Raw genomic sequence first — 21786 nt, 5'->3', positions numbered from 1 at the left:
AAGAGACAAATAAGAGGATTTAAGTAAGGTAAAAGCTTTCTGAATGTCATCACTGAAACAAATAGGATATGATCCAGCTAAGATCTGAGACAGGCTCTGAATAGTTTTTTGCATGATTCCTTTACTAATGTATTTGATTCAACAAAGTTCAGGGGTGTTCTTCCTCTTTGTTTGGCGAAGCGAACAATTTATAGAAGAAATAAAGAAACAATTAATCTTGAACTTGCAGCTTTATTTCATTTCAATTATTCTGTTTCAAAATCTGACTTTTCCAGATATGAACAATTTCTTTATCCCTCTTTATTAATTTATACATATTTTAGTTTTTTTTTTATAGAATTAATTTTCAAAGAGACTATTACACCCTGTCACAATCACAAGACTTGTTTTACTTCATGGTAAATGTTTTGGCTCCATTTCTTATCAGATAGAGAAGACCAATGAAAGCTTCTAGGTTTATATGTGCAGTGGTGCATAATTATGCTTCCTCCTCATTCATGGGCTTCAAGGGCTTCTTTTTACTTCCTCCTAGATGGAGTAGGACTCTTCATCCCTCTACCTGGTGCTGCTTTTGGAGCAGCAGGGCTTGCAGCAGGGGGGGCAGGACTAGTTGCAGAGGGGGTAGTCTGGGTCTTGGGCTGAGGGATCTCGATGGGAAGTTTAGGAGGGATGATCGTTTTAGGGGTCAGAGCCGGTTTTGCTTCAGGGATTTTCTCCCCAGCACGATACACACTGACCTGAAGAGAAAAGCGGAAAAGCTAAGACCAACTGGAAAACATTTAAATCAATGTATTTTTTTAAACAGAAAACAGATTTTTAGTACTATATAAAGTACTTTCAAGCACTATGTCATAAAAGCAATAACCTTGAGGCTTTAGAGTCCTAATCAAAAATATACAACTATATTTTTATGCATTTCACTTTCAGGCAAAAAATGGCCACAGATGGTCAGAGAGATCTTACGGCTTTGAATAAATCCAGTCGTTTGTTGTGGAAAGCAGACACTCACCACTATATCCACGGATTCCCCTCCATATTTGTTCTGGACAATCATCGTATATCTTCCAGAATCCTCCATGGAAACACCTTTGATCGTCAGACTAGCAAACTTACCCTGGTCTATAGAGACCACATACTGAAAAAAAAGAGCAGAAAGAGAAATCAAAGGATTAAAAAGGGAGATGGGTAGCACATGAATTTAGGCATGATTTAACACTCAGAAGAACTCATATTTCATCATTTACTTCGAGCCATGAGAGTGATGTGCTTTAAAAGGTACGTTCTCTGTGCAAAGCCTGGGAATTTCTACTGTAGATGTGCTAAATAGGTACATAGACTGTTAGATTTTTGTTTCTTTTTTTTATTTGTTGTCCAACATCTCCTCTTCCTAACTTTTCTTCTTATTTTGCTCTTGGGATTAGAATAAAAATGTCAACCATTTAATACACCTATATTTGTTTTTTTTGTAAATTTTTATACTCTTTTCAACGTCTAAGCTAACAAGTTACATGAAAAGCTTGCCTTTGGGTTCGAAAAACATATCACAAAGGATCTCAGTTCTTGTTATAGTCAGATTATTAGCAGGGGCAAGAATGAAAGAAAGAGGAAAAAATTCCTCCTGGACTACGGATTCTCAAACTTAAATCTTCAAAGCTGTCAGCAGCCGCAGGATGCTGTTCAAAGACGGTGTACCTTCTCAGGACAGACTGTATAGACTAAGACTGCTTGGCAAGCATGGCTATAAGTTGTGGTAGATAGATTTCTCATTAATATGAAAAGCTTTTTCGAAATTGTTAAGTGACTCGGTAAGATTGAAAATTTTCATTGTTTTCATGTAGAAATTAATGACAGATTAAATGATTCTGATAGTTTCATTAGATCATGTTAAACTCATCTGAATACCTAAAATGAAAGTCTGTCTTCCACTGCTCAATTTAATTATTTTTCTTATTTTCCTGTAGTAAACCAGACATAAGACTTAAACAATTTAAATAAAATGATTTCCATGTATCTGTAATAATAATAATATATTTTTTATGTTGGTGATGATTGAATATGTCTTTATTCATAGTGGTAGAAATCAATTGATAAGCCCTAAGCTGCCTTGGTGAGCTGCTTGTCATTTTTAAAGTTTAATCTCAAGAGGTCCCTTTGCTAAATGAAGTATCGATAGGAAGCATCCAGCTTTCTCTTCTTACCTCCTTCCTTACTGCAAACACTTTTTAGACAGTTCTTATCATGGTAACTGTCAGTTTGGCTTAAGAGTCCAAACTCATTCTCTGTATTCGGATTAAGCCAGTTACTGTTATGCAGGGTTTGACTCTTAAGGTTCTCAGAGTCTTTGAGCAGACTCTGTACATACTGTGAGCAGTTAAGAGTCGGTGCACAGGTTTCGTTGTTGAGTGTAACTTATTCAACATTTCTCTTTGCAAATTCCTTCATTTCCACACTCCTTCATCATTGGACAGGTTTGACCATCAGACTGTTTAACTGTTGATCTCTGAACTTTAAATTGGACTTTGCATCAATCTTGCAACAATATTCTGCACCACCAACGTGGCTGAGACACTTTTATAATCCTTCTAAATAGGACACAACTCAGTATCTACTGCATTTAGCACCATATTTATTTTTCACCGTACTGAACCTTTCAGTATTAATTACCTTTTGGACCATTAACTTTTAAACTGGTTTCTTTTCTCCTATACTGTTTACATGTTGATCACAGCTGCACTTTATAATGGTAATGTTAATTTCACTGTTGTAAGCTGTAAGCAAAGAAATTTTGTTTTGTACACTCGGTGTATACAAAATGACAATAAAATTTGTCCAAGACTAAGTCCTTGTACGAACACATTTGAAATGTAGGCTCAAACTGAATAGAGCAAGCTAGCTTCTATCCTACCACCCCTTTCCGTCTATCCTCACACTTTTGTAATGCAATATCATAACGACCCTTCTAAGCTACAGCTCGCGACATGAAATGACGACTCTGATGTCTGTACCGGTTCAGAGCAGACCCTTAGCTCAGGTATAAAACCAAGAAGACCAAGGATTTTGGTCTCTTCTGCAGCCCTGTCATAGAGGCAGAGAGTGGCTGAGATGCTGCAGGTTCATGTGACTGCTTTGAGCAGTGTGTCGCTGGAAGCTATCATCTGGGGATCCTTGTCCACTTCGTGTCAGATTTAAAACAGCTCAGTATGAATACTCATTCCTGGCAAGAAGTGCTTTCCATCAAGTCTAGTGAGACACCGCATATGCAGTTGTAAAGATTAATCTTTTAGCCCATGTCCACTGGAGTATCTGAGGGCCTTAGAAGCCCCCGTAGCTTCCCTATAAATGTTAAAAAGCATGAAAAATTCATAAATTAGAATCAAGCTTTCAAAACATATAAATGATTTTGAAACACTTTGATGTCAAACACCTTTGCTTCTTAGTCTTACTTAAAGGGAGGACAGTAAATTCTGATTAAATAATGCATTTCCTTCCCCTTGAGAATTTTCTTTGTTTAAAAAGAACACCTTTTTCAAAGGAACCTGCCAAATGATCCTCAAGGGAGGTTATTTTGATGGGCTTAAACAAAATACCTGAAGGAGGGAGAAAACTACAAGACCAGGAGCTGTTGTTTGAAATGACTAAATTACTTCCTGTGTTTAAACACACTGTTGACAGACTCAGAGTTTGACACTAAGGAAAGTACTCTGGACAAAATGTTTTGACAGAGCTGAATAGAAATGCCTGACCACTAAAAATTTGCTGGTCAGAACTTGATAAAACTTTTTCCGTCACAAGTTATTATTTAGTGCTGTGTTGAATTATTTGGAGATAGTTTGTAAGGCTTCAAAGCTGCTGTTTGCAGCTGCTCCACTTACTCTTCTTTACTAGATGCATTTCAAAGGTAAATCTGTCCTGTATTGGTTCAATCAGTGCCTTATTTTTTTACACTGTGTTATATAGTTGGTCTGGTAAGCATTGGGGTTTTCTATCCATTCATAAAGCAACTAACCCTAACCCTTGAATATGGACAGGTACTGAAGTATATTTTTTTTTCTTCTTTCTGTTCTGTTTTTTTTCATGGGTGGGAAAAAAGAAAAATGCTTGCTTTTTGTGGTTTTTCTCATACTTTTGTTTGGAGAAAAAAAAAAGAAAGTATAAAATCACAACACCAATTGCTTTATCATGACATGAACAAAATAGGTAAATATGCATTGATGATTTTTTATCTTTCATTTAAAACGTCCCTATTTAAGCTTTTGTCTTTTGTTTTCAGCCATGCAAATTGGACTGTATATGATAAATTAGAAGGAAAATCAGTAAAAATCTAGACATCTGACTTATGGTGAAGGGATGTGCATTTTATCTACACAACACAGCCAAAAAGCATTAAACATATCTATCATCCTTTTTTGATAAATGTATACAAAACATCAGGTGCATCCTTCTGTAGATTCATGTTTGAAGGATTAAGACAAAGCAGGTCTGAGTTTGAAATTCAGAGCATACGAATTACAATCATATATCAAGTTTTTCCATTTAAATTATTTTTACATGTTATACACCTTCCACAAACACATGCAGCTTTGTACCAAATTCAGATGTTTTGAGACAGTTATGCAGTACCTCCTGTGCTGCTGAACTCTGACTATAAAGGATTCTGAGCAAGAGCACACTGGTCTCTGCTCATTGCTGGAAAACATTTAACTGTAGTCAAATACAGTATATTTCACCTTCTAATTATAGAGACATTTTTCATACCACCAGTAAAAGTGAAAGAAGCATCATGCAGCATTGTTTTTGCACATTGATTGGCCAAAACAAGGACCAAGGTGTTAGATAAATGCACAACCAGTGGTTGACTGCTTCCACAATTCTTTCATTAGGTTTATTAAGTCAAGCACATTACATGAAATATAATGGTTTGGTATTCTTGTTTGTCGAGCAGTAGATAATATACCTGGTCATCAGGTTCAACTTCTGTACCGTTCTTCAGCCAGGACACCTGAGGTTTGGGGTCTCCACAAACTGTACATGTCAAACTCAGGGTCTATGAAAGAAAAAGGGGTGATTTATTAGATGGAAATCCATATAGTTAACCAAGTGACCAGGGGCTTCATTTATAAAACATTACATTGGATAAATACTAAAAGTTTATGCTTCCCAAAAATCTGAAAATAACATATGGGGGAAAACATTATAATTTATAAACCCATGTGCATACTCTCCAGCATGATTTCCTTTAGAATTTACAGTTGTGCCTTTACATTTGAGTAACAGCTTCACCTCATGTTCTGTCCTCCACACACCCACATTTAAACATAAACTGGCCATATAAAGGAATTTGTTAATGTGTAATTAAAGGACCCAGCTGACCAATGTTATCTCATGGTTAACAATGGTAAGGAGATAAAAAATAAAAAAAAAACGTTCAACAAAGGAAGAAATGGGTTTGTTGATTAGTGAGGTGGAGAGGCGAAACAAAAAAGCGCTGTGATAACAGAAGGAACTTTAATGAACGGCAACATGAGTCTGATGTACAAACTGATCATGTTAACAATGCCATCCAACCCCAGGTTGAATCCCCTTAAGTGCTGACTGGGATATCTCAAACTTTTAGATGATTTCACACAAGTATTTTGCTCCCAAAAATACCTTCAGGCATTTGTTGACAGAGGGGTACATGAACATGAACCACTCAGACCACTGCTTCTCACCCTCTAACAACACAGAGGCCATCATGGTACAAAATGGCTTCCACAACATCTGGTTCACCTTTTGTCAAAAGATGATGAGGTTTGTTTAGATAGGTGATTTTATAAATAGTATGTTATTAGTTTGTCTATGATATATTTTACAGTATATAGGCTTAAGATAGCGAATATACCTGTTATTTGTTCCACATTTTCCTGATGTTTTATTGAGCTGCTTAGCATAGTGATATAAACAAACTAAGTAACTGTAGTCCTTTAGTTTGATAGCTAGATTGGAAGCATATACATTTCCCATGTACAAAGTCCAAGTCATGACTGTGGCATGAGGTTATTGGATGAGGGAGAGGAAAAGGGCAAGGAAGGAGGCAGAGAGGGCCACAGTGGACATGCAACCAGGGCCAGGCGAGGGAGAGGTTCTAGCAGGATGACCGGCAAGATTTGAAGCTTTCCAAAAGAGTCAGATTAGTTGTTTTAAATTTGTATTTCAGACTGGACAATATAGATTAAACTAAGCTACAGCTTTTTTATTCACAAAATTGAAATTGAAATAGAACTTGAAATATTTTACGTAAATATAACATCCAATAAAAGGGAATGAATGAGGAGTATATTGCGTCTCAGAATCTGCAGTATTTTTCCAGCTTCCTTTCCTCATCAATGTCACTTTCTGTGTTTTTCCTTAAACAAACTGTACTTCAAATGGACAGATTCTTTTTTGCTCTTAATTTTCCATCTGTTTTGTTGCAGCGTTTTCGTCATGTATATATTTAGAAGTAAAAAGACACATTTATATATGTTCAAATGAAGTGCAAAGTCCGGATAGAGTATAAACCTACTTGATTACAGTAAATAAGTCTTTATACTTAGCTACTAGACATCTCCGATTGTCGATTATGATTCACACCTGTGGGCTAAAGAGGAGGGCGCTGGTAAGAGCAGGTCCCCAGGAACCCAATACTGCTTAACAGCTGTAATGGGCTCTATGCACAACTAGTCTAATTCCTGAACTTAAGACAGCGCTTTTGTTTTCTGTCTTTTTTTTTTATGGCTTAACTGATCAATCCTGTGCCTGACCTCAATGACCATGCCCATACACATCTGGATTAATCAGTTCATCCAGTAATGGAGGACAGAAAATAGAAGATCTGCCTTAAGCTCAGGATGAACTGGTGAAGTTGTTCATAGAGACCATTGTGAATGATAGTATCAAAAGAATTGTTTTTGCGAAGTAATTAACACCATTTGGCTAATCAGTTTATTATATCTTAATCTTTCCTAATTTCTTAATTACTTAATTTATAGATAATTATATTGTATCTTTAATACAGACCCCAAATGTGTTTGTGTGTTACCCCCATTAAATATATATAACATTTTTGTAGACGTGTGATTTATAAATATATTTTAGGTCTTATATGACCATAGAGTGCTAGCTATCCTTATCTAACTGTGTCTCTCCAGAACTAAGCATCCATCTACCCTTCCCCTGTCATGATCTGGCCTGTTTGCTCTCCCTTAATTAGTCATTCCTTTCACCTGTCGTTTTTCCCTCCCTGCCTCAATTATAATTTATTCCTCTCACCTGTTTCCTCTGGTTTATATTCAGTTCAGCCTGAGCATTCAGTGCCAGATCATTGCTTGTCTTTTTGTTAGTCTGTCTGTTCACTTTGATTTGATGGTTCATGTCCTAGATCCTAGCTGCCAGTGAAAAGAGGGTTTTAGTGTTTGTCTCGTCTCCTGATCGTCCACTGTTCCTCCCCCACGGAGTCCTCTGGGTTTTTGGCTCATTATGGGGGGGGGTTCAGTTTTTATCAAAGTAAGCCTGGCTCCAGGGAGGAGACCAGTTTAAAGTCCTGCTTCAAGTTCCGGTTCCTACGTCCTGTCTCGGCTACCCTCTTCCACTTAGCCTGCCTGTCTGCACCTGATCCTGTCTGCTCCTGTGCGTGACCACCTGGTCATGCTTCTGGTCCCAGTCTGACTCTGAACCCTCCTGGAAGCCTGTGGATGCCTGGAAGTCTGGATCCTGCCACCTGTTTCTGTTCCTGCCTGATCTGGATCCTGCCTGTTCCTGCCTGTTTCTGCCTGTTCCTGCCTGTTTCTGTCCGTTCTGGATCCCTCACCAGGATCAGCTTCCAGCATCACCTCTGGGACTGCAGCACTGGGGACACTCGTGGTCTGGACTGTTAAACCAGGTAAGTGACCAACACAGATAATCTCCTATCAGTTTATCATGGTCACTTACCTGTGTTTCTCCCCCAGACTGTCTGAGATTGGGCAGTGCCCCGCCCCCCTGCCTGCAGTGTCCGCGAGCGACAGCTCCGCTTTTGTTTTGTTTTAATTTTAATAAACCTTTTGAACTTTCCTACTGACTGTCTCTCCTGAATACTGGGTCCACCTGTCCTCAGTTCATGACATCCCCTCCTTGGTCCCAGTCCAGCACATGGATCCAAAAGCACTGTCCTAGGCATTTTAATCTACTCATAAGCCCATCATCATCATGAGCCGGAAAATCATGGCGATCCCTGAAAAACACATCGCCTCCTAACTTGCCATGGTCTTCAAGCAGTGCAAATGCATTGGCCATACAGCATTACACATGAGCATCTCACCAGTTTACAGCAATCAGTATGATTGTTGTCACAATTTTTTAATTAATCTGTAGCACTCTCTTGATCTTCAGGGAGAAGCTGATTATTAGTGAAACTTTTAATTATTGTGCAGCTTTACAGTAGATTTAAGTTGGCTAATAGATTTTTTTTATTATCTTACAGATCCTTATGTATAGTAACAGCAGACTGGAGCATTTGTAAATAACACTTTGGTTTTTAATATGTCTGCAAGGTATTCTTTTTAGCATTATTGGTAAGAATTACTGAGATGACTACATTTTCCCGTCAAATTAGTTTTTCTTTTTTGCGTGGAAAGTAAACGGAACGTAAAAAGGTTTCAGGTCAGATTTTGTTCATGCACAACCTGTATAAAGAAGCCCCCAGCATTTAAACAAATACAGACACTCACCTTCTTTTCCATAATCGTGACAACGTCAGGCAGACCTCCCACAACCTTACCACGGTCTGAAACAAACCATGATTAACTTGAAAAATCTTTTTCTGTTTGAAAATCCAAAACAATTGTTTTAAAAAGCAATAGCAATAAGAGGACTGAACTCACTCTTTTCAGCATATGCCTCAGCCCTGAAATACAAATAAAATGAATTGTTAAAAGAAAAGATATATGAGCCTTACTTACAAATCTTCAAATATAAAAAGAAAGCCTCAGTTACCACAAAAATATATACACCAAATGTCTTCATCTCTATTTCTGGCTCCTTTTTTGAGAGCAGCCACGATCATTTCTATTTCTGATTAACTTGCAGTGGTCAGATGGTTTGTCAGAAAGAACTCTGTGTGCGCTGCCAAATCCTATTACACTGTTTAGAGGATTTCTAAACCTTTCACTTGGAGAAAAAATAGATCTGTTTGGTATGGGGCTGTCGAAGCAGCATGGCAGTACCAGAGGTCAGCTACCAGACCAGATGGCAGGAGGAACTCTGTTCTCTTGGCATGTTGGTGCTCAATCAAAAGGGCAGCAGGGTGTCACTTGTTTGAATGTGTTCAAAAAATCTGTTCATAAATGTCTTTCTTTGAATGTTAAGAAGACAAGGGATGTAGATGGTCTCCCCTCTGCATGCAGGGGGGCGCTTGGTCTTTTTCTAAGTGAATGTCCAAACACCCTGGTGTACTGTTTGCTCTGACTAATTTACAAAAAGGAACACATGGGATCCCAGTTTTGTGACTGCTTTTTTTTTTTTTCCTCGTTTTTACGGCTCATTTTATGGACAGTAGGCAGACAGGAAAGGGGGTATAAAAGAGGGGGAAAGACATGCAGGAAAGGAGCACAGGTCGGATTTGAACCCGGGTCGCCACGTCGAGGACTGAGGGCTCCATTCCTCTCCTGTGCGCCCACTGCTTCTTAGTATACAATCAGTTTTTATTTTAAACTACACTATCAGAAAGGGAGGTAACTGTTTATTGTTACAATCATTTTAATCCCTTTTATCATTATTATTATGACTACATCTCCTGAATCATTTCTTAGGGGAAGCTGTTCTAATGTGCTATAGCAACATTAATGTAATTTTTTTGTAATAGCTATATTTAAAGAACTGTCAAAGAAGAAGTGGATACCTGCTGTAAAATACCAGTGTAATAATAATTCTATAAGAGTCCTACAAAGTAAGCTACATATGCAAAAAGCTCATTTTGTTAAAGCATTTATATTACCTTTGCATTATAGGTCAACTCCCAAGTAAAATCCAGGAATAAAACTGAACCAGCAAATTTCTTGATCATATAATTCCTTCTACATAAATTCTTCTAAATGTTTCAGTGAAACGAACCAGTGACCCTTTTGGATTACAGTTATGTTAATAAGAGTTAAACTCCATTTCTGTTTGGGTTTTTTTGTAATTGGATTTATTAGTATGAGAAACAATCTTTTAAGCCAAATTTGAATGGAAACTGTTACTAAAGTGACAACAGCGGCATACAATACACAGCTTCAGCAAAAGAAGCGCCACTCGATTTAATCCTGTCGTTTCCATGTAAATCATTGTGTCCTTGGGAAAGACACTTCACTTCTCTAGTCATGGTGGTCAGAGGGACTGGTGGGGCATATATATGGCAGCCCTGCTTTGATCAGTGAGCCCGAGGGCAGCTGTGGCTGTAGCTTATCACTGTAGCTTATCACTATCAGTGTGTGAATGGGTGAGTTCATGGGTGAGACTTTGGAGTCTAATGACTTGAAAGGGTGCTTCATGAGTACAGGCCATTTACCATTTACATATTTCACATTAAAGCTTAGGCAAAGAACAGCTACCAGCGTGTTGTCTTACTTGAGCTTCTGGAACTCAGCATACGCCTTCTCATACACTGCAAAAGGCAAGAGCTGACAGTCAGTTCCACTATTCACTACAAAGATGTCTGCATGCGAACCAAAAAGGCAGTCTACATAAAATCAAGACACTTTTAGATTACTGCAATAAGCAAGGGATTAACCAGTACAAGAATAAGAAAAAAGTCCAGCATCTGTGATTATATGGTATTGTATGAACAGAGAAGTTCTGCAATAAACATATAGATCATGAATTCAGCCTGCTGCCGTTTTTGTGATGCAACTACAGAACAAAAATCTTTCAGTTCTAGCAGTAGGTTTCAGGTCCTAAAACAGAGACCTGACACTTACGTTTGAATTGTTGTATTTGATTGAAGTAGTACCTGAACAAATGTTCAAAGATACAAACTGATGCCTCAAAAGGCATACATATAAACTAATTATAATAAATGTGCTCTTTTCATTATTCTGGTATCTGAAATGGTAAAAGTTAAAAGGAAGGGTAGAAAGTCACTGACCATCACCACTGAGGTCCATGGCTCGCTTATAGGAGTTTTCAGAGTTGGTGATCACGATGGAGTAGGCTCCTTTATCCTTCTCCGTAGGCTCAATTACCTGTGAATCAGCGATTCTGTTCAACAGTGTCTATAGTACAATCTCATCTGCACAGTTTTTACAAATTCTTACTCTTAAAGGGAAACTAATCAATTGACTTTAGTTTACTGAATAAAATAAGGAAACATGTACAGCATTGTTTTTTTTTATGTCAATAGCTTTCACATTTATTGTTTTGCAAAATTATTATTTTTAAATTTGTCAAGGTACAGCCAGTTTTCAGTGTGATTCTATATCCTGATGTGATAGACCAAAAATAACCAGTGCAGAAATTTGAAGAGGAAGGATGAAGATGTCATTTATTTGTTTCCTAAAAACAACAATATAAAAAGTGTTGCATGCTCTAAATCAGCACAGTGTAAACCTATGTTTCTATAGAAATACAGGTTAAGAGCCTCTCAAGTCAGTATCATTTTCAGACATTTAGAGACTATTCTAAGTAATACTTCCTTACTGAAAAACTTAATCTCATGGAAGTAAAAAAAAAAGCTCACATTTTTGGTTTTATTTGAGTAGAGCACATTCTGTTAGTATTTGTGATGTGCCCACTTACTCACATACAAAACACAGACAGACAGAGACAACTATCAAAACGTTGTCAAAACAGGTAGGACTTGTGCATCAGCTGATGGGGTTCTTCCTCATTTTCATTCTTAACATTACACAGTAAATATGAAGTGGCTATTTGCAGCCGCTTTGGATGTTATCATTTACTTAAATGGACATTATTAGCGGTTAACAGTCAGACAGAATGGGTTCAGATTGTGCCTCCTACCTACTGTACTATTAGGCTCAGTAGGTTGTTATAACTGAATGAATCCTAATCCAAACTCTAAGGTAACTCCTTTTTTTCCATCGTAATCAATTAATCTTTTGATATGTAAAGTAAAGCTTTACATATCAGTTTTGAAAAATAGGTACATTGTAAATAAAGTAGATAAATATTATACAGTATGTAAATAGTAAATGACTTAAAGTTTTAGAGGCCACTGAAGCTAAGCTATCAGTGCTAAGCTGCATATTATTGGCCTTGAAAAACCTACTAGAAGGTAGAGGCACAGTCAGAAGCCAACTTATGGGACTGGTGCTGTTTGATTGTGCAGTTGTTTTCTATAATGCTGATATCACAAATCAATATCCTCGCACTGATATCAAGTTCTGTAAATACCTGTTAAAGAAGTCTGTGTAATGCTGCTAATGTGAGGACGGATAAAGTGGTGTATGTCTGTGATGGATTGTGAGGTGAAACTATAGCGATCATCAAGATAACTCAGAATATAAATGTTACACAGCCTGATGACCTTCTCCTTAGAATTATTTAATGCTATATGAATTATTGCTGCTCATTCTTTGATTGGATTCTCGCCAAAAGGACTTTTTATTTTTAACGCCCAATGTCTCTAACGGTCCTAGTGACTGATTTTTCTTTTTGTCTTTGGTGGCACAAAACTATGACAAAACTCTCCTTAGTATATCGGGAAATAGAACCATATGATTGGCTCTGAGGAGAGTGGAGACACAGGACACTTTATTGAAGAAAACCTGCTCCTTATCAGGTTAGCTCTGGGGAGAATGTTACTAAGATAAAAGAAGACTAGGTTGACTCAACTCTCATTGTTTAGAAAATTTAGAGTTTTCACTAAACCTGCTTTGTGAAATGGACCTCTGCTTACTAATTTTAATTTTGTTTAGTAATTTTCTCAAGTGACATTTTTGAGATCGTCAAATAAAAGCCACATCATATAAAATCTCAACAAAATGTTTTAAAGCTTGTGGTTATAAGACAAAAAAAAGGCAAAATATTTCTAAGACAATGCAAGTTGAAAGTGAGGCTATTCTCTGCGATGTTGTAAAATTATCAAACTATGATCATCTTTAGAATTACAAGTTCAAAACAGACCTGGATGCCATCATACCTCCATTGTTGCCATAGCTGGTGTTCCTCCAATCACAGTTTTATCACTGTGGGTGAGTTTATGCTCACTGAGGAAAAGAGTGGGGATGATGAATTAGTATGCATGTGTTTTCACATTTAACAATAGAATCATGCAATTTGAAATCAAAAATGAAAGCATTTTCTGATTGCACATTTTACATTTAATTACTCAAGAGGTAAAATTACTCAACAATTGTAAATAGTTAATTATTCCATTATTAAACTCTTAAATTTAAAAATGTATTTTCAAATCCTATTTCTAAATGGAGATCTTTAAAAACCAGAATTCATAAATCTGATTATAAATACCTTTCCTGATATCACATTTATAAAGATAATTCCTTTTTATTTTTTAAATTGCATTTTCAAATCCTTTTTTAAATTTTGATTTCTATTGGCCCTGCCCTAACATTTCTGTGACCCTTCTGTGACCCTTCCTTGAGCACATTGAAAACACAATTAAACCTATCACAGCTGCTCTTTTTCATAGTGTCATGATCCAACTGTGACTGTCTAACCAATGAGAAAGCTGTCTACATCCGATGAAGCATCGATGTTAAGGCTATAATCATATAGGTGAACACCCAGGAACTTATAGGTGTCTAGAAACAGGTGCAAGTTTTACTTATAAGAAAAGCCAGATCAATCTTTAGAACTAAAAAAGGAAATGTTTTAAAAGACAATCATATATTTATTCATAACTCAGTGATTTTTTTTTTTTTGCATCATATCATAATGTGATACAGTGAAACACTTGCTAATTGCCATAACAGGATTCTTTTGGGTTGCTGTTTCTTGCGATTCCTAAAAAGCTAAATGAAGACCTTTCTGGTCATCGTGTAAATGTATCCTGCTTCTTTCAAGCCAATATTCATACTTCTAAACAGCTTGTATTCTTAACGGACTTACAAATTAAATTTCTCACCTGTGATACCAGCTGATGTTCATCTCAGAGGTGTAATACTTCATGTGGCACTGGAGCTGAATGCCTGTTGCAGTGCACTTAACAACGAGTTCAGCAGCACTGGCACCTGAAGAAGGTGATAGTGCGTATTTGTTGTAAAAATGATGCTTTACGATCAGCTGCTGAACAGCATTGCTTTTGAGAGCAATTTCCATTTATGTTTACTCTAGCAAAAGTTTTTGGTATTTTCTTCAAGAGTCCCTTTTACAGTATACTTTACCTTTGTCCAGCTCTGATTGTGATAGTGCACTAATGAGGAGAGGGGCCCATTTATGATAGTAGATACTGCTGTACTTAGTGAACCACTGCAGCTATGAGAGGCTTTATTCACCTTTTTTAAAGCCATTACACACAAAAAGGCTCTTTCATAATGCACAACGTCTGTGTGCAACTTTGCCGGCTGCACATTACAAGTGGACAAGTGTGTCATCCGCCTGGTCACATCACCATGGTTTCCTATTATCACAGTAATGAACCCTCCTCTCCCCTGCAACCGTTGCTGTAACAGTTGTTGCAGAGCTGTCAAATGAATGTTGCTTAAAATAGGAGTATGATGCTCCTCTACAGTGTCACTGTGACAGTGTAGAGGAATTTTAAAGTGATTGCATCACACGTTGACATGATGGCCAAATGCCTTGTGCATGGCAACTTCTGCTACACGCTGATGAATGCAAATGTGTTTTCAGGAGAGTGTAGCATTTTAAATGCTGGCAAACTGTTAACCTGGTGATTAATCTGTCTAATGAGTTGTCACTGTGGTGTTAATTTTGCATGCTGAATAATCTAAGAGATGTTTACTTCTTTAATGCATGCTCATGAGATAACTAATTTAGGTGGCGTTCAGGTCTGAGGTAACGGGATTCAGATACCTACCAGCCAATTGGCTCAACTTGTTTATGGCCTCATCAAAAGCTAGAAGAGAAGTAGATGAACACAGAGTGAGGAAAAAATGGCATGGCAAAAAGAGACATTGCTGCCCTCTTGAGGATCATTAAAAACTTGGCTAAAAATTTCAGCCCCTTCTATAACTGTATATTAAAAATGATTACAGTTATAGGTATGTTATAGCCCTGATCTGTTTGCAATGTTACACAGATGTATGTACATTAAATATTGCCTCTCTTTAAGCAGTCTGTCTGGCTAATGCTTTCTGCAGGCCTCTTTATTACAATTATACACATTCTGAAAAAACTAAATCAGGGCACACATAGTAATTTACGCACAAATTAAGTATTAACGAGGCAAACAACACTTCATACTTTTTCCAGAGACGTCAATTTGGCTCATATCTTTGCCTCTGTCATCACTGATGGTGGCCTTGTACACTCCTGTTGTTTTCAGTGAAAACTGAAGGGGAAGCAAAAACATAAGTTAAGTTGGCAAAATCTGAACAAGCTGTAAGTAATTTATTACTAGGGAAGTAAAATTATTTCCATAAAAGATTTTGCAATGATTTAATGTTTATGTACAGATCTTATTTTGGATTAAAAGAATTACACAAAGTTTTAAAATAAAAAATAGGATTTCTAGATAACCTTACATGTGGGAACATAACCAACATGCAAGCATAATGTGAGTTATTGTATGTCACAATCAGTACTTCATTTAAATCAGCTCATAAGAACTACAAATGGGCCATTGTTAGACACTGTATCCACCACATGTCTGCAATCCTTAAAGTCAGTCAGAAGTTAATAATTTACTAGTCATACATACTGTACTTGTTTATCTATTTAAGGCACAATATTTATCTGTATGCGTTTTTGTAATTTTTTTCTATGAGTCCCAGTCTTTAATAACATTTCATAGATTTTTTTTTTTTTTATACCCAACTTCTTTGTTAGTTCTTGGTGATTTTTCCTTGTGATTACCTAGTTTCTTTTTTCAGCTTCCAAACTCCCTTCATTCCCCAGATGTCTGTCATCTCATAATTAACTCACCTGTCTAGCATTCCAGTAATTAGACTCCTTAGTAAAAATACTCCAAGATTATATCATTTAACTTTCCCTCCAGCTCCCTCTCGTTCTCTGAGGCACTTCCATTTAATATTTTAGTTTTGTTTGTTTGTTTAACCTTCTGCCCAAATTTAACTTAATATTGCCAGTTGTACAGCATGACATATATCCCCTTTTGTAAAGCAAATGCCCCACTGACTCCAGATGTGCCATAATGTTAACATTACCTGTCATGAAAGGACAAAAAAGACCTGTAACATTAATAAAAAGCAATTAAAAAGCGCCTAGAGGAGTGAGCTATTTACTTATAAGGCCTAAGCAAGTATTAAGTAAGATGATGTTATTTCATCCAAATTCCTTTCTTTCAACAGATTTGATGTGTCCTTGACACTTCGTATAATAATGTGTTTTTTGCCAAGAAAAAAGTAGAAACAGTCTTTACTCTTAACCTTTAACGGGTTCACCTTTGTGGAGGAGAAGTTAATGCACAATGAACAAATATCATTGCTTAGCAGATCACCATACAGTTCAAAAAATGACCCGTTGTTGCCATAAGATAAAAGTTGCTCTTTGTGGATTTTGAAATGATAATTAAAAAAAATAGCCCAGCTTTTTACAGGATTGTGGTGCAATACTTCAAATCTATTAATCTATTCAAATCTATTATATTATCCTACCTTTTCTTTCAAATGACAAATATCCATACAAGAAATGTTGGGTTATTTATTTCTACCTTGAGATTTTTAGTACACATATATTTTGGGGGGATTTCTTTTGCTGATCTAATGTTAGACAAATAGTTGTAAAAACTGGTTAAAATCTGATCTTTTTTGACAAAGTTGTTATGGTATTTTACCATAATGACATTTATGAAATTATGTAACTGTATTAGGATAACTATAGTTTAGGTACTGCAGGAGAACAGAAATTACTCCTTTTTACCTCTTTAATTGGCAGTTTGCAGACTCCTGAGCTCAGGTCAGGCTTCACATCGGGGATAATTTCTGTGTCATCCTTATACCAGTGGAACTCCGATTCCTTCTTCAAATTAGCCACCTACAAAAAAAATAACATTCATATTGTTAATGTTTGTTTAATGACAAAAAAAAAAAAAAAATTGGGGGGCTTGTAGATCCCTCAACTCAAACCAAGCAAACCAAAAGCTGTTGTTTTCACCACATGCTACAAAAGGTGTCTAAAATTAGTCATTTGCCTTAATTGGAGCTAATTAATGTCATTTAGATTTATTTGTTTGGAAGCTCATTACAACATTGATATCAAACATGTAAGTGTTGCAATTGGTGCAATTTGGTCCAGCCCTATAAAATAGGTAATATTTGGCACAAAGGTTATTAAAAACTGCAACCGGTTTTCACGGATGACTGAAGTTTATGTTGTGAATGCAAAGATGGTTTCATACACATTTTTTAACCACATGTCTTAGATCTGGCCCCTGCTTATTTATGTCAAATATAAAAAAAATTAACTTTTAAGAATGAGTCAGATTGAAGTTCATAAATTGTTGGCAGTTTTTCTTTTTCCAGGATCAGTTCAGCTGCTTATAAGTTTTACTAAACAGTATCTTATCTAAATTTTAAAAAGTTTTAATCTAAAGCTGTCTTTGAATTAAACAGACAACCTTGATTTGCATAAATCTACAGCAGGATCCCCTTACACAGAGCAGAGCTGAGCTTCTTAAGTTTTCTACAACACAGTCCGTTTTTCAGTCCAGTAGCAGCTGTCAAATAAATCCCTTTCATGTTGGTGCACAGAACCCTTAAAGTGAACATACTTATTTTCCCAGTGGGTATAGTTACTATTTTTTATATGAGCAAAACAATATTTTTATTACTTTTCATAGAAAGAACAAATTTTCAAACAAAAGTTTGAAGAAATCTTTTTTATCAAATATTCTTTAAATGTTATTTATATGGAGTAATGATATACATAGTCAATCAAACAACTTACATTTCTAAATATGGTCTATGTTTACCTTGTAACGGCACTCAGCTTTTACACAAATCCTTCCGTGCAACATGTTTAAATAATCTTTCTTGTTGAAATACAAATCTTTTGGACAAAACTGACCTTCAGAATAAATAGATTTATTTTGTTTATTTTTTGTCTTGTTTTCACACTTAATATCCCAGATCACCAAACTAATTGTGATAAAAGAGCAAGATTCTCAAAGTAAATAAAAAGGAAAAAAAGGATTTTACAAACTATAACTATGTTAGTTGAGGGGAGCAAAAACCAAACAAGTAAAGAAAACCCTTAAATATAAAAAGTCTGACTACAGGTAGTTGGCTGAAATGTCACAAAAGCAAATACACTATTTCAAAGAGAAATGACAGAAAAAATCATTGAAATCTATCAGTTTTGAGAGGGGAACAAAGACACTTCTAAGGCATCACAACTCCTCAATTCCCAAGAAATAATGGAGAGCAAGTTCTAGCAGAACAATGTTAGAGATTTATGGTCAGGGGTGAAGAAGATTACAGGCTTCAAGCAGGAGGATCAGACAAATGGAAGTCTAGACAGAGCCAATGAACTGAACACATTCCTCAATAGTTTCAGTTCAGGAAAAAAACTCAGCATCTTTCTCTCCTGCCCAGAGTCAAATGGACATCTCACCCTCCTTTGACCCAAAGCTTCTCTGTCACGCCTCAAATATTTCATCTTCCACCTCTGCCATGGACCCTCATGCTTCTATGTGCTTCCTCTGAACCAAATCAGAAAATGTTGCCTCTAGTCAAAGGCTTCTCCAGCTAGAGTGCAAGACAGATCACTACAGAAGATCCTTATTCCCTACAGCTAGAAATGTACAAGCAAAACCCTATGACTAACAATAATATTTAATTTACCTTTGGGATCAAGACGGCCATTTTGAATTGAATTGGACTGAGCATTTCCATTAGTATGAGGCTTACCAAAATGACTTCAACGGCGCATTATCAATTTACCCAAGAAGTCCCCAAAAAAACCCAAACAACATTGAAAGCACAGGGGATCTAACTTTCCAAGATTAAGGCTCATGGTTTAACAATAAAAGAAAGGACAGTAATGGTAACCATGGCAGTGTCCCAATGTCAAAACCATTATGGAACAAAATGATATATGAGTCCATCTGATAGACTATTTATGGTGCTCAAGATTCTGGGGAAATAATTCTCACAGGACAAAAGTGGAAAATCTTGAAAGATGCAGATCTTTTTATATCTGGTGAACAACCAACACTGGAGTTTAGCATAGGAACATCCCACCATGAGCCCAATTTCACTGTGGTGGAGCCATGGTCTGGGTTACTTGCCTTTTTTCCCTTTCTTTCACACAGATAATCCTAAAAAAGAAATCTCACCTTTTGATTTGTGTCCTTAGACCTAAGTGAGCTCGGGGTATGCAGCAGGACAATGATCCAAAGCAAACCACCTAGCTCAAGGTATGTGAGTGGCCTAGTAAATTGGGGACTTAAATCTTATCTGGATGCATTTGTAGGACTTAAAAGATAATGTTCATTCTCAAAAACCATGCAGCGTGTTTGGATTAAAACATCTCTACAAAGAGTGAACCAAAAGTCCTCCAGATTGATGCAAACTACCAAGAATGGAACAACGAGTAAAGAGATTTAGAAGGAAATTGTTTTTTAAATAAACTTTGGTTGGGAATGCTTTTTTTCCGTTTTGTAAATATTGTTTTACAACTGTTTTCTCTGTTTCTTGATGAGAAAATTTAAGTGTGGCTATAAGTGTTAATTAATAAGAACTCAATTAGTGTAAAAGACTTTTCCACAGTACTGTGCTGTTGTCAACAGAGTTCAAGTGATCAATTACTGCACTTTATATGCTTATCTGTGACCTACATTCCACAGAATGGCTACTCAGCTAACCACAGGAAATTTAGCCATTTGTTTTGAGTGGAAATATTAAGTTATTATTACCTTGCAGACCAAAGTTACAGAGCAATCATCTCCGACCTGAAGTGAAAGGAACTCACTGAAGTGGGGGCCTGTGGTGGACAGAAACAAGACAAAACTGATCTGTAATCTGCATTTTGTAGAAGTACAGTCTTTAAATAAATCACATTTATCTTCCTTTTTTTGTGCTATCATTGTTCAACTACACTTAAAATGGTTGGCCATCTCTATCTTGTTTTCACTTACCTGATTCCCTCGAAGAAAATATTTGTGATGGATAAAACCTTCTGAATAAAAAGCTGGAAAAATAGATATTACTCTTTTCTTACCCTCTTTCACTCTAATGTACTCTCTTCTCTGGAAGTCCGCCTCAGCCAAAGCAGCCTTGAAAGCTGTTTTCACAAAAACATACATAAAATGAATTACATTAAAAAAGGTCCATGTACTGCCAACACTTGCAACAGATGTCATTGTTCAACATTGCAAAACAAATAGCCTCTTGTATCAGAGTTCAACCCTATCTCTGGATCTTATTATATTATTTGATCTCATTTTAGAACGTGTCCTCTCACTGCAATCAAGCATACCATATATAGAAAATGGTTACCTAAATGTGCCAGAGCGGTTTTGCACTAAAAAATACCACAGTTTTCTTAATAACTTTATTGAATCCAGGTTCAATACAGCATCAATAAGGCAGGCCATGTTGATACTAAAGTAACCTGTGTTAGAATGACCTTCAGCCATATAGGGTGTTTGTGTGTGCAAATAGATGGGCCTATGTTTAAATGGTGCTTGGGAGTGCCAGTTTGTCAATTATAGCTAAATATCTGTAACTGTGATGAGGACAGTACATATGTACAGGCCTCCACCATAAGTGCGCAACAATATTTTTAAGAAAAAGTATTTCAATAATTAATTTCTAAATGGTGACTTATCATAGGCTGGTAATATGCAAACAGATTTATAGGTGTTCATTTCAATAGCTATGGTTTAAAGCTTATGAAACCAAACATTCTAACATGTCAATCCAGTTAAAATATTTTCATGTAACTTTATATGTATTCCACAATTGGTTGGAAGCTGCATTTTTAGAAATTACTCCTATAAAGCAACAGGAACTGGAGGTCATCAGTGTGTTACAAGGAAGACCTTAGCCTTAAGTGTATAGAGGTGGAGCATTGTGCCCTTAATCCAAGGAATGACTTTTACACAGAGTGGAAAGCCACTAAACTTATCTGAAACAATAAAGTAACATCCCCATAAGGTTTGTCAGCAAAGAGAGCATGAAGTGCTCTAAAATATTCTGTTAGAAAGTTACAATCAAAGTGCAATTCAACAGATTGTAGAATATTATCCATGAATCTAGAATCCTACCTCCCTTGAATTTATTTACCTTTTTTGTTGCTGTTTTTTTTCTTCTTTTTTATGAACTTGCAGACAGTTAGCAACTATTTTGTCATTGTTCTTCTGAGCTCTGATATAAGCGCTTCTAATTATGTCTCTGGTCAAAGGTGGCTTGGAACATGGAATACAAGTTGCTTGTGCACATTTACCTATCACATTTCCTTTCCACTTCACTTTCCATAAGTATGCTGGGATACATTTCCAAAAGCCACATTTTCAAGCTTAACGTTTTACACTCTTTGTGGAGTGAGTCAGAGACACATAGATCTGCTGTGTGTCTGTGAGGTTAGCAGAGATCATCACATTGGGGATCATATCGTGGCTATACACCATCTCTGTATGACAATAAACCCTTCGATTGGTAATATGCAACACAATTCTCCATTGTTAAAAAT

The 21786-nt window shown here is 36.5% G+C and overlaps 1 protein-coding gene across 1 annotated transcript in view; it reads right to left on the bottom strand.

Annotated features, from left to right (window-relative positions):
• Positions 1-333: 333 nt before the first annotated feature.
• Positions 334-21786, bottom strand: part of LOC107084175 (myomesin-2-like) — a 39652-nt gene continuing 18199 nt past the window's right edge. The window contains exons 25-38 of the mRNA XM_015373888.1: positions 20314-20438; positions 20009-20076; positions 17014-17127; positions 15376-15463; positions 14990-15028; positions 14078-14183; positions 13133-13199; positions 11120-11216; positions 10603-10639; positions 8880-8902; positions 8727-8782; positions 4955-5044; positions 1010-1135; positions 334-737 (exon numbers count right to left, since the gene is read on the bottom strand). Coding sequence (XP_015229374.1) covers positions 519-737; positions 1010-1135; positions 4955-5044; positions 8727-8782; positions 8880-8902; positions 10603-10639; positions 11120-11216; positions 13133-13199; positions 14078-14183; positions 14990-15028; positions 15376-15463; positions 17014-17127; positions 20009-20076; positions 20314-20438 — 1255 coding nt within the window. The 3' untranslated portion in view covers positions 334-518. The remainder of the gene's footprint in view (positions 738-1009; positions 1136-4954; positions 5045-8726; positions 8783-8879; positions 8903-10602; positions 10640-11119; positions 11217-13132; positions 13200-14077; positions 14184-14989; positions 15029-15375; positions 15464-17013; positions 17128-20008; positions 20077-20313; positions 20439-21786) is intronic.

Source organism: Cyprinodon variegatus, unplaced genomic scaffold, assembly GCF_000732505.1.
Source record: "Cyprinodon variegatus isolate N-32 unplaced genomic scaffold, C_variegatus-1.0 Scaffold5, whole genome shotgun sequence".
Taxonomy (NCBI): Eukaryota; Metazoa; Chordata; class Actinopteri; order Cyprinodontiformes; family Cyprinodontidae; genus Cyprinodon; species Cyprinodon variegatus.
Note: the sequence above shows the minus strand (reverse complement) of the source record. Positions and strands in the feature narration are given on the sequence as shown.